The 13,185-nt window shown below is 42.1% G+C and overlaps 1 protein-coding gene across 3 annotated transcripts in view; it reads left to right on the top strand.

Moving 5' to 3' along the window:
* Positions 1–11,690, top strand: part of CD37 (CD37 molecule) — a 139,590-nt gene extending 127,900 nt beyond the window's left edge. For all 3 annotated transcript variants that reach the window (XM_073656377.1, XM_073656375.1, XM_073656376.1), the window contains one exon: positions 10,444–11,690. In XM_073656377.1, the coding sequence (XP_073512478.1) occupies positions 10,444–10,521 (78 nt within the window). In that variant the 3' untranslated portion in view covers positions 10,522–11,690. The remainder of the gene's footprint in view (positions 1–10,443) is intronic.
* Positions 11,691–13,185: the final 1,495 nt, after the last annotated feature.

Here is a 13,185-nt window from a genome sequence, read left to right as displayed (position 1 = left end):
AGGCTGCACTTCTCTTACCTAATATACGAGGCTGCACTTCTCTTACCTAATACACAAGGCTGCACTTCTCTTACCTAATACACGAGGCTGCACTTCTCTTACCTAATATACGAGGCTGCACTTCTCTTACCTAATACACGAGGCTGCACTTCTCTTACCTAATACACGAGGCTGCACTTCTCTTACCTAATACACGAGGCTGCACTTTTCTTACCTAATACACGAGGCTGCACTTCTCTTACCTAATATACGAGACTGCCCTTCTCTTACCTAATACACGAGGCTGCACTTCTCTTACCTAATACACGAGGCTGCACTTCTCTTACCTAATACACGAGGCTGCACTTTTCTTACCTAATATACGAGGCTGCACTTCTCTTACCTAATATACGAGGCTGCACTTCTCTTACCTAATATACGAGGCTGCACTTCTCTTACCTAATACAAGAGGCTGCACTTCTCTTACCTAATATACGAGGCTGCACTTCTCTTACTTAATACACGAGGCTGCACTTCTCTTACCTAATACACGAGGCTGCACTTCTCTTACCTAATACACGAGGCTGCACTTTTCTTACCTAATACACGAGGCTGCACTTCTCTTACCTAATATACGAGACTGCCCTTCTCTTACCTAATACACGAGGCTGCACTTCTCTTACCTAATACACGAGGCTGCACTTCTCTTACCTAATACACGAGGCTGCACTTTTCTTACCTAATATACGAGGCTGCACTTCTCTTACCTAATATACGAGGCTGCACTTTTCTTACCTAATATACGAGGCTGCACTTCTCTTACCTAATATACGAGGCTGCACTTCTCTTACCTAATACACGAGGCTGCACTTCTCTTACCTAATACACGAGGCTGCACTTCTCTTACCTAATACACGAGGCTGCACTTCTCTTACCTAATACACGAGGCTGCACTTTTCTTACCTAATATACGAGGCTGCACTTCTCTTACCTAATACACGAGGCTGCACTTCTCTTACCTAATATACGAGGCTGCACTTCTCTTACCTAATATACGAGGCTGCACTTCTCTTACCTAATATACGAGGCCTCACTTCTCTTACCTAATATACGAGGCCTCACTTCTCTTATCTAATATGCGAGGCCCCACTTACTTTCAAATCATTACTACGGAAAACACAAAAATTTTTTTACTAATGGATGAATTTAGAGTAAAAAAAAAATCATAAATATGAGCGTACATTCCCTTTAACGTCAACTTTCCCTGCTGGTAAATGTGGTAAGAACAAAGCTACACACTAACACTGCAACTTTGTTCTTGTGGTCGTCACTAACCACACAATCAGACTGACTTAAGGATAATAAGACATAGTATAATCCTAACCACATGTGTGGTTGGGCTGGTCTCTCCCCCAGATGGTCAGCACTTGGGGCAAGCATGGTAACCCTAGGCTATATCCCCTCTGACATTCTGTACATTACATTGTGGTTTCCAAGTTGAGCGCGGTCTCTTTTCGTAATTCAGACACTGCAGGAGTTTATGTTGTTTTTCTTCCTTTTCTATCCTTCCTCTTGTGTAAGCACACCTGCTCATAATGATTCTCTTCTCTTTCATGGTTGCATAGTCTGCTTTCTGTTCCTCTTTTGTTTCCTTGTGTTGCTGACCCCCTTATCTACTCACTGCATGTTGTGAACCTCATCAGCACATGATGGCAGGTGGGCTGGCTGAAACTTTCCACCTTCCTCTTCTCTGTTCTGTGACCTGATGCCATCATTTTTGGGTAAAACCTGCAAAACAAATGGAAAATATTCAGAGTAACTAGCCCTAGAGTGATAAAGTAAAACATCACACCATAACAAATATATTCTGCACTTTCCAGTATTGGATTAAAGTTAAACTTGGGTGACAGCCACATTAAAGGAACAGTTAACCTAGAAATTAATGATTCTATGAAATATGAAATAGAATTGTCCTCATTGTAAGTTATTCAGCAGCATTTTCTGCACTATCCTGAAACCATCAGTCTTGCAGAAATCCTGCAGTAAACACAGTGGTTAATCTTTACTGATATGTTCTATCCTTGGCTGGTGACTGGCTAAAGCCCTGCCTCCTTAGTCAAGTGGGTGTGGCTTACTAATCTTTTGTGCAAGGAAGCTTCTACTGCAGTCAGTTGTTCTTTATATAATTTTCACTGTTACTTGTAATAGGAGATAACATAGGGTGAAAGAAAAGCCAGAAGTTACAGGAGGAAGTGACATTGTTTTCACATTTTAAATGTTTAGAGTTCCTTAAATTGATGAATTGTTTAATGAGGAATTCCTTAACATACTATTTGAATACTTTCAGCATTGATATTAACACATTTGGAATACAAGGAAGGACATTTGTCTATACTGTCCTTCCCTATCTAGGAAAGGATTGTGTTGCACATGCTGGGCAGCAGATAATGCCAGAGAGACACAGTGAGCAAAAGAATAGCAGAGCCAATGGCAAGTAATTACAGCACTAAAGCCTGCCATACACATTATATGGCTGTGAGCTGAACGATGGTTTGAACAGTAGGCATTTCAGCTTTCTCTCCCATACACAGGAGCACTTGTTTGGCATGTGGTCTCTATGAGAGAGTTGTCACTAGACATGTTGGGTAGTGGCTTATCTCCAGGAGACAATGCGATCATCAGTCTGAAATCAGACATGCCAGATAGAGATTTTCTCTGACAATAAATTGTCTGGGGCTCTCCTATACACTAGACTGTCATTATTGGTGGGTTCATCTGTCATTGATCTAATGACATGGGGGGGGGGCTTTAGCTCAGTGTTGATCATCATTCAGAAAGATGTATAGTACCTGTAATTTACCCGTTGATTTTCTGATGTAACATCTGAACTCCTATGGGAACTGTACTTACAGCAGCATAGGCTTACAGCTGTCCGTTTAGTTCAATAGACCCATGGAGGGTCAGCGTTTACATATGGGCAGGTAAAGAAGGCACATGTACTCCTGTCTGAATAAGGCTTTCTGCTTCTGGTCTTGTGAGATTCAGATCATTTTGCTGTTCAGGATTTCTGAAGTATTGGATGTTGGATTAACCCCATAGTATCATGGACTGGAAACCTGTAGTCAGCTCCCAATGCCATACAAAAAAGCATTTGTCCCCATGGGGGGCTTCTGATATTGTAGGATATGGCAGATTTCTTCCAGGAAACTGTGCCGCGTTCTTCATGGGTTGGGCTTGGTATTGTAGGCGATCCCTCTGAAGCAACCAAGGCTGAGCCATAATACAGACACAGTCTATGGACAAGAGTTGTGCTGTTTCTTCTTCTACTTCTGTGTGTTTGCAGTGATGGTTTTGGTTTGTTTTCCACTATTTTTACATTTGCTTGACAATAAACCTGTACATCACTGAGCTAATATCTGCAGCTTTTTGTGCCCTTGCTCTACAGAGACTTTTATTCGGAGTACTGGCAAGGTAACTAACATGGACAAAAATGACTGATGTGGCTTTTTAACCTTCCTGCATGTAGACTACATTACTTCTCTTAGACCTCACATTGGCTATGTATTTAACCTCTGCATTAACAATGGAAAAAAAACAATGTTTCCATCAGTGACCTCACATTACCCCGAGATTCTGATATTGGTGCTCTGCCACTAAATGATGGGGACTTTTCAGCATATTTGCCAAGTCTCCTGGAAAAAGAAGGGATCTCCCATATTCCCAGAAGATTGGGCAGGTCTCCCTGGCACCACATATAACGCCCGCAATGCAGCATTTTCAGGTAGAAAAGAGGGACATAAATATATGGTGCACTGTGTAGGGTATAATATATCAGATACCAACAATATCTTGCCTATCAAAGCGACACCATTACAATACTACTCTCAGTTTCTTCTGCATCTACAGTACAGACCAAAAGTTTGGACACACCTTCTCATTTAAAGATTTTTTTGTATTTTCATGACTTTGAAAATTGTACATTCACACTGAAGACATCAAAACTATGAATTAACACATGTGGAATTATATACTTAACAAAAAAGTGTGAAACAACTGAAAATATATCTTATATTCTATTATATTCTTCAAAGTAGCCACCTTTTGCTTTGATGACTGCTTTGCACACTCTTGGCATTCTCTTGATGAGCTTCAAGAGGTAGTCACCGGAAATGGTTTTCACTTCACAGGTGTGCCCTGTCAGGTTTAATAAGTGGGATTTCTTGCCTTATAAATGGGGTTGGGACCATCAGTTGTGTTGTGCAGAAGTCAGGTGGATACACAGCTGATAGTCCTACGGAATATACTGTTAGAATTTGTATTATGGCAAGAAAAAAGCAGCTAAGTAAAGAAAAATGAGTGGCCATCATTACTTTAAGAAATGAAGGTCAGTCAGTCCGAAAAATTGGGCAAACTTTGAAAGTGTCCCCAAATGCAGTTGCAAAAACCATCAAGCGCTACAAAGAAACTGGCTCACATGAGGAGCGCCCCAGGAAAGGAAGACCAAGAGTCACCTCTGCTTCTGAGGATAAGTTTATCCAAGTCACCAGCCTCAGAAATCACAGGTTAACAGCAGCTCAGATTAGAGACCAGGTCAATGCCACACAGAGTTCTAGCCGCAGACACATCTCTTCAACAACTGTTAAGAGGAGACTTCGTGCAGCAGGCCTTCATGGTAAAATAGCTGCTAGGAAACCACTGCTAAGGACAGGCAACAAGCAGAAGAGACTTGTTTGGGCTAAAGAACACAAGGAATGGACATTAGACCAGTGGAAATCTGTGCTTTGGTCTGATGAGTCCAAATTTTAGATCTTTGGTTCCAACCACCGTGTCTTTGTGCGACGCAGAAAAGGTGAACGGATGGACTCTACATGCCTGGTTCCCACCGTGAAGCATGGAGGAGGAGGTGCAATGGTGTGGGGGTGCTTTGCTGGTGACACTGTTGGGGATTTATTCAAAATTGAAGGCATGCTGAACCAGCATGGCTACCACAGCATCTTGCAGCGGCATGCTATTCATTTGCGTTTAGTTGGACCATCATTTATTTTTCAACAGGAAAATGATCCCAAACACACCTCAAGGCTGTGTAAGGGCTATTTGACCAAGAAGGAGAGTGATGGGGTGCTACGCCAGATGACCTGGCCTCCACAGTCACCAGACCTGAACCCAATCGAGATGGTTTGGGGTGAGCTGGACCGCAGAGTGAAGGCAAAAGGGCCAACAAGTGCTAAGCATCTCTGGGAACTCCTTCAAGATTGTTGGAAGACCATTTCCGGTGACTACATCTTGAAGCTCATCAAGAGAATGCCAAGAGTGTGCAAAGCAGTCATCAAAGCAAAAGGTGGCTACTTTGAAGAAACTAGAATATAAGACATATTTTCAGTTGTTTCACACTTTTTTGTTAAGTATATAATTCCACATGTGTTAATTCATAGTTTTGATGCATTCAGTGTTAATGTACAATTTTCATAGTCATGAAAATACAGAAAAATATTTAAATGAGAAGGTGTGTCCAAACTTTTGGTCTGTACTGTACATTTGTTTGGCAGCTGATATAATTTAATCACTCCATCTATAATATAACGCTGCAAGCGTCCCTCTGTCTGAAGCCTCGATAGACTGTGCATGCGCAACGCGCAGTCTGGCTCTGGACAGAATCACGCATCCAGCCGTTACAGGTAAGAAGAGTGTATGGCGTTGGAGATCGATCACGGTATGCGTAGACACTGAACGCATACCGCAATCTCCAGCGCCATACTTACATACTTACCTGACCGGGAGGAGCGTTGCTGCGGCGCCTCTCTTCGCCGGAGACCGGGGCAGGAGTGAGGCGTCGGATCGGCGCATGTGCATAGCGCTATCTGGCGCCATTTTACTGAAGACACATTTGCAGTGTGTCTTTAGCAAAATGGCGCCGGAGAGCGTGGTGCTCCGGCGCCGCACTCCTCCCCCGGCCATCGGCAGAACCGGACGCAGCAGCGCTGGAGCACAGGGAAGAAAGGTGAGTATAAGTGTTTATTTTTTTGTATGTGTGTACAGTGTGAAAGGGATGAGGGGGCCACCTATACCAGGATTGGCGGGTGAGGGGTCCACACATACCAGGATTGGGGGGTGAGGGGACCATGCATACCAGGATTGTGGGGTGAGGGGATCATGCATACCAGGATGAGGGGTACCACACATACCAGGATTGGGGGGTGAGGTGACCATGCATACCAGGATTGGGGGGAGAGGGGACCATGCATACCAGGATTGGGGGGTGAGGGGTACCACACATACCAGGATTGCGAGGTGAGGGGACCATGCATACCAGGATTGGGGGGAGAGGGGACCATGCATACCAGGATTGGGGGGTGAGGGGTACCACACATACCAGGATTGCGAGGTGAGGGGACCATGCATACCAGGATTGGGGGGTGACGGGTACTACGCATACCAGGATTAGGGGGTGAGGGGACCATGCATACCAGGATGAGGGGTGCCACACATACCATTATTGGGGGATGAGGGGACCATGCATACCAGGATTGGGGGGTGAGGGGACCATGCATACCAGGATTGAGGGGTGAAGGGTGCCATGCATACCAGAATAGGGATGTGAGGGGTGCCATACATACCAGGATAGGAATGCGGGGTGCCATGCATAGCAGGATAGGAATGCGGGTACCATACATACCAGGATAGGAATGCGGGGTACCATGCATACCAGGATGAGGGGTACCATACATACCAGGATAGGGATGAGGGGTACCATGTATGCCAGGATTGGGGATGAGGGGTACCATATATACCAGGATTGGGGATGAGGGGCCTATGCATACCAGGATAAGGATGAGAAGTGCCATGCATACCAGGATGGGGATGAGGGGTACCATGCATACCAGGATGTGGGTGAGGGGCCCATGCATACCAGGATGAGGGCTACCATACCTACCAGGATAGGGATGAGGGATGGGGTACCACACATACCAGGATTGGGGATGAGGGGTGCCATGCATACCAGGATTGGGGGTGAGGGGTGTCATGCATACCAGGATTGGGGGTGAGGGGTGCCATGCATACCAGGATAGGATGGTGGGGACAGGATGGGGCAGCACAAATACCAGGAGGGGGGCAGGACATACCAGCATGGGAGACCATATACCAATAAAAATGCTCGCCACCCGGGCATAGAACGGGTTCAATAGCTAGTAACATATAAGCTGGAATCATATCAGCAGTTCTTTTAAGCCAAACACAAATGTAGATAGAAAAGAGAGAAATATGTGTGCATTGCGCAGATATGAGAGTAACGGAAAGAACGCTACTTGCCACAGGTGGTGGTCATTCCCATTAAGTCGTGCCACCGACAACAGTGGAAAATATAAATATGTGGGGTGACAATAGGCTGGCATTGTGATGTGGTGCACCCCAAGAGGGGAAATCAATAGAGAACAGGAGAGCAGCAGTAGTTGTTTTTAATTGTATTTAATTATCAAAATGAATTACAGTACAAAAAAGAGAACAACAATATTCAGTCACCCAAATCCAATTACAACCTCCCATTGGAGAGATGGAGAGAGAAAGAAGAAGAAAGAAATGAAAGGGAGGGAGAAAGGAATGAAAGAAAGAAGGAAATGGAAGGAAGAAATGGAAGGAAGGAAAAAAGAAAGGAGGAAGTAAAGAAAGGGAAGGCAAAAAAGGAGGGAAAGAAAGAAAAGAAAAAGGAAAAGAAGGAAGAAAAGTGAATGAAGGAAAGAAGGAAGGAAAGAAAAGGAAGGCAAAAAAGGAAGAAAAGAAAGAGAGAAACAAAAGGAGGGAAGGAAAAAAAGAAAGGAATGAAAGAAGAAAGGAAAGAAAGGGGAGGCAAAAAAGAAAGGAAAGAAAGAAGGAAGGAAAAAGTAAGAAAGAGGAAGAAAAAGAAAGATGGATTGTATGAAGGAAGAAAGAAAGAAAAGATGGATTGTAGGAAGAATAGAAAACATTAGTTGAATTCAAACTCATGTTTACTGGTTGGTTGGTTGGAAGGAAGGAGAGGGAGAAGGAAAGAACGAGGAAAAAAGGAAAGGAATGATTGTAGGAAGAAAGGATGAAGAGCTTTAGCTTCCTGGTTGTAGGGCACAGAGTTTAGTGGTTATTTCTCTGTTGCAGAGGGGCCCAGGCATAGGTGTTACGCAGCTGCAGGGTGATTGGATGGTGGCGTACGGGGCAGTTCCCTTCCAGCGCTGGGTTTTGGGCTCAGTATGAACCTCTCTGGTGTTCGGCTCTACACCCTGTTCCTCCACTCTAATGGCAGTGAGCTCCCCACCCAGCCTGCTCCAGCAGAGTCTTCATCTGAGCCGAGGAGCACTCTGACCTCTGCGGTCTCTGCTTCATCCACATCACTATAGGGCCGTTCCCCTGTAGCCGTTCCCCTGCGGTCATTTCCCTGTGGCCGTTCCCCTTTAGCAATATTCCCACCATGAGGGTTTGCAGCCAATAAGACGACATCACATTCAGACTTTGCTTCAGATCCTAAAAGCTTTCAGCATCTCGGACCCCACCAGGTCAGGACGCTCTCTGGGCTCTCGCCTGGGCTGCGGCCTCCAACTAACTAGAAACTTCTGTATTGTGAGCAGATAAAGTCAGGGAAATTCCCTGTTCTGGTTAACCCTGTCAGTACCACATGTGTATATTGCAATGTCATGAATTAAAGTGAACCATACCCAATAATCACTTACATACTGTATGATCAAAGCCGCCATCCAGAACCGTGCATGCATTACAGCAGAGCACAGTGGTCCATTATCCCCATACTGGGGTCTTCCATTCATGTTACGTCTTCCCCGTGCAGCTTATACCATGATGACGTGATCTAATTGGCAGCTTCTTTCTGTCTGCACAACACCTGAATATACGAGTCCATTGCCCCCAGCAATGTATATAACATGTATCATTTGTTCAATGCATTTTTTCAATATAAATACTAGTATAAGTTAATGTGATACATGGCCCTTTGCCACCATTTGTCCTCATGGGGGCACCTACTCCATCCCTTAAACTTTTGACCCTCTCCCTGTAGCAGAACAGCTGTGATGTGGGGCCCCGGCATTGAACTAGACCCAATGTGCTGCACCAGTTGTAATAGCTGAGATAATTTAATAGACAGACATATTTTTTAGTAATGCTGTACAAAATGTAACAAAAAAAACACCAAATGTCTGAAATGCACCTGTTTTTTCTTTGCAAGAGTTTAAAGGGGTTACCCCTAAGGATAGGCCATCAATATTAAAGTCTCGGACAACCCCTTTAAAATACACAAAAAAAATCTGCTCTCCTCCTTGCATGGTAGCAGCGTGGGAGAAGTAATTTGCATGAACTTCTCTCTGCTAAAATCAGCAGCTGATATCCGATGTACTCGATGTAACCGTCTAAAATATTTGCCGTTTGGATGTTCAAGCAATTATTTTTTTTCGTCATACATGGGGCTTAATTTTTATATAATTTTTATATTCCTGATGTTGGCGTAAAAAGTAAAGAAAAATTGGAAAATATGTGTCTACTTTTCACCGCTAAAAAACGTTTAAAATTGAGTTCCCTTTTCCGTCAAAATTATTTCTATACTATAAACAGTTATTCAGACTGGCAATGACTTTATTTTTAGTTTTGTTTTTTGTTTTTTCTTGCTCTTTTTATTTCACACAGTGGTGTGAAATAAATAAAAAAAAAAAATAAAGTATAATAAAATATATAATATATACGTTAATAAATAAAGTATATCATAATAAATAATAATAAATAATGTATATATAAATAATTACATTAATAATATGTCCTCCATAAGATCTTAAAATATATTTAGGGGTCATTTTAACATTGATTTTATTATTGATTTCCCCTGTAACTTTGGTTGGTATATTAGACCCAGTTGCAGGGGAAATTCAGCCTCCTGACTGCATAGCAAATGCTTCTATGACCCACCAGCTTGTGTTCTCTTCAACCAGCAAACACATGAACATCTGGCTCAGGATGGAGAAGGTAAACAGAGTAATAAATCATGCTTATCTTCTCTGTGAGAAGTCCACCTTCCTGCCCCTGCAGCTGCATGATCTGCATGATCTCCTACAAGCTGCTTACTCTGCACTGACATTTTATAATGTCACTGTAGAGTAAAGTGTGGCCTGCCTAGATGTTTAAAGTCTATTGACAATCCAAATGTAGTTATTTGCTGTGGTTTTTTTTTCAGTTCTTTTCTTACCATTTTACCCCAGTTGTATATTTTTTCTAGTCTTACAGTATGTTATATGGTAAAGAATATGGTGTCATTCAAAATTATAACCTGTCTTGCAGAATAAAACAAGCCCTCATGCGGCTCATATAAAGGAAATAAAAATACATGGCTCTCGGAAAAAGTGCAATAAAGGCAAAAAAATCGATCTGAATTCTAATAAAATGACTGATGCACGGTGACATCTCTAACATGTATATCCTTTCTTATGTATTCCGCAGCTCTTTGTCATGACGTTGTCGATGTGTCTGTGTAGGAATCTGGACCAAAACTACAACAAGCTTGCCCGCTATTCCTAAAAGACTGTTCTGCTTCTTGGCACAGCTCAAGAAAGAGGAGAATGGAAACTGCGCATCCAACCAAAACAAGAAAAAACTGCATGCTCCCAATCATCTTGTTGATGGCACAAGTCCTTTACCTTTTAGTGTCCCTTCCTCCCATTGATTTGCACCATTCATGGCCAATTTGCAAAAAAGATTGGAGCTTCAGGACTTCATTCAAGATGCTACATCATCTCTATGTGGACAGCAGGCTCTGCTCACCGTTCAGTCCCCACCATCCCCATATTTTGGAATATTTAAAACCTTACCAATTGCAGTATTTAGCCCCAGGGGATGAACTGCCAGGCAATCAATCCTCTGTAAGCATTTTTTATGCTGCTACTATTGTCACGTCTTAAAGACAATAGTGACATCTAGAGGTCATTGTGTGTATAACAAAGACTTTTTTTTTTCTCTTCCAATGTTACAAGGATCAAAAATATAGATTCAACCAACATAAAAAAAAAAAAAGTTATTCTAAGGAATAGGTTACTATTGTAAATAGATATACATGTGGTTCACATTGTCATACATGTGTTGTTCTGTTGTGACTTGCGCAGAGGTCGTGATTGTTCTTTATGCCTGTTTTATACAAATATAATTCATCATCCAAATTTTGAATCAGAATTTTTAGAATTTTATAAGCAATTCTCAAATTCCAAATGAGATATAATATACGTCACTTTGTGCTTTACATTCCTATATCAGCCACTTCATTATTTGTCAAGTCAACCCAACAAGTGTGACAGGTGTAAGATATAAAAGTGTACATAAATATTGGGGTGCATTTACTTTTGCTGTTTTTCTTGCACTTGTTTTTGTTTTATTCTTTTCCACAATTTTTGCAAAAGTGGCAGCAAACTGGCACATGTAAATGCACCATAGAGATCTGTATAAGAAGCAATTTCTTAATCTATCGGTAACAAGTCCACGTGCTTTAGACCCAATTCAGAAAATTGTGAAACGTGGTCCAAGTCCAGGCCATGATTTCTTAAATTGTTCCTCTTGCAGTTCTCTAAAAATACTTAGTGAAAATAAATAGTATAACACATAGTAGTAATGGTAGTTTTGGTTAATGTGAACAAATCTAAAATATTCATGATCAACTCTTGTGTACTGCATGTGAATAAAATGAAATGAATCATTTAGCATGTGTTATTTATAGGTAATTTAATGAGCCCCCGTCGTCGTCGTCGTCGTCATCACACTTTTTTAGTCTTTTAAGGCTACATTCCCATGAGTTTTTGGTGAGTTTTTTGCGCTGCGTATTTTCGAAAAAATGTAAGAGATGAGCGAATCTGAACATACAAAGGCATCAAAAATGTCATTGTAATTGTTTTTCAAGATTTTACAGGAAGAAATAAATCTGACTTTTCTTTTTCCTCTAGAATACAGGGACATAGAAATGCACTGGTATATACAGATGTAGCTCTATGTATCAGTACAATCTGTCTGTGATTTAGGAACATATACTGCATATTCAAGTAGGGACTACGGCTTATTTCTTTTACTATTACCTACAATGATGCAGGTTGTGGGTTTATATCCCAGGGAAATCAAATCTAAAGAAAAGAAAAGAATAGTTTATTTAATTCAATTCAAGTATGTGCAGAGCAGAGCGATGCCGGCCATGCCACCCCAAGAAAGAGAAGGAGCTATAAAGCAATGAAAATGGCAAGGGAGAAGATATTACATGGAGTGAGAGGATACAGCCCTGATGTCATGGGACTGTCCCAAACCGGGACAGTCCCGCTGAATCCGGGACAGTCCCGCTGAATCCGGGACGGTTGGGAGTTATGCGTTCCATTCTCAGACCTCAAAACCCAGATGTTAGTAATATATGGTCTGTGCTTGGATTGCAATACCTGGTCCAACTGGCAAGGTTCCTAACATCCTAATTTATTCCTGTAAGGCTAGAGTCACACCAGCATATATTCTCTCATCCGAGAGGCTGATTATGCTACCCAGACTCTGATCAGATTGTGATCTTTGAGTGATGAAATTCTCTCAGATGAGGAGAAGATGAAAAAAAAATGTCTCCATCTTCTCCATTCTAGCAGTCCGTGAAAATCGGACTGCACTCAGATGTCATCAGAGTGCAGTCTGACGGTTTCCATGGACTCATTGACTTGCATGGCCGAGTGTGATCCGAATACCTGATCAAACTCAGACATGCAGAAATTTTTTCCTTAGACCGGCTCGGTCTGTGGAAAAAAAAACAACACACATGTGCATGGTCTCATAAGATAACATTGGTCTGAGTGTAATTTGAGGTTTTGTTGGATCGCACTTGAGCCAAAAATCCAGTCGTGTGCACCTGTGAAAGACAAGTAGTCCAGTATAAAGATTTGTATTCACAGGGTATTGCAAAGGAAGAAACAGATGCGAACAATAGATGAAATTATATAGGAAAATACGTTCTTTTACAGGACATACAAGAAAGGTTAAAAACATGTAAAAAAATGCATAAAATGCATCAAGGGTGAAGTCAAAATAGACAATTAAATACCCAGACGTCCAGCTGAAAAAGAATATATGGATAATTACCATGACCCCAATAATCAATAGGTATTGCACAAAGTTAGAGCCAGAAATATCAGAAATTATACACCCCCCCCCCCACCCCAGGGGTAAATATGTTGG

This window comes from Phyllobates terribilis, unplaced genomic scaffold (assembly GCF_046119375.1).
Source record: "Phyllobates terribilis strain yellow unplaced genomic scaffold, ASM4611937v1 Scaffold_12__6_contigs__length_324123572, whole genome shotgun sequence".
NCBI lineage: Eukaryota > Metazoa > Chordata > Amphibia > Anura > Dendrobatidae > Phyllobates > Phyllobates terribilis.
Note: the sequence above shows the minus strand (reverse complement) of the source record. Positions and strands in the feature narration are given on the sequence as shown.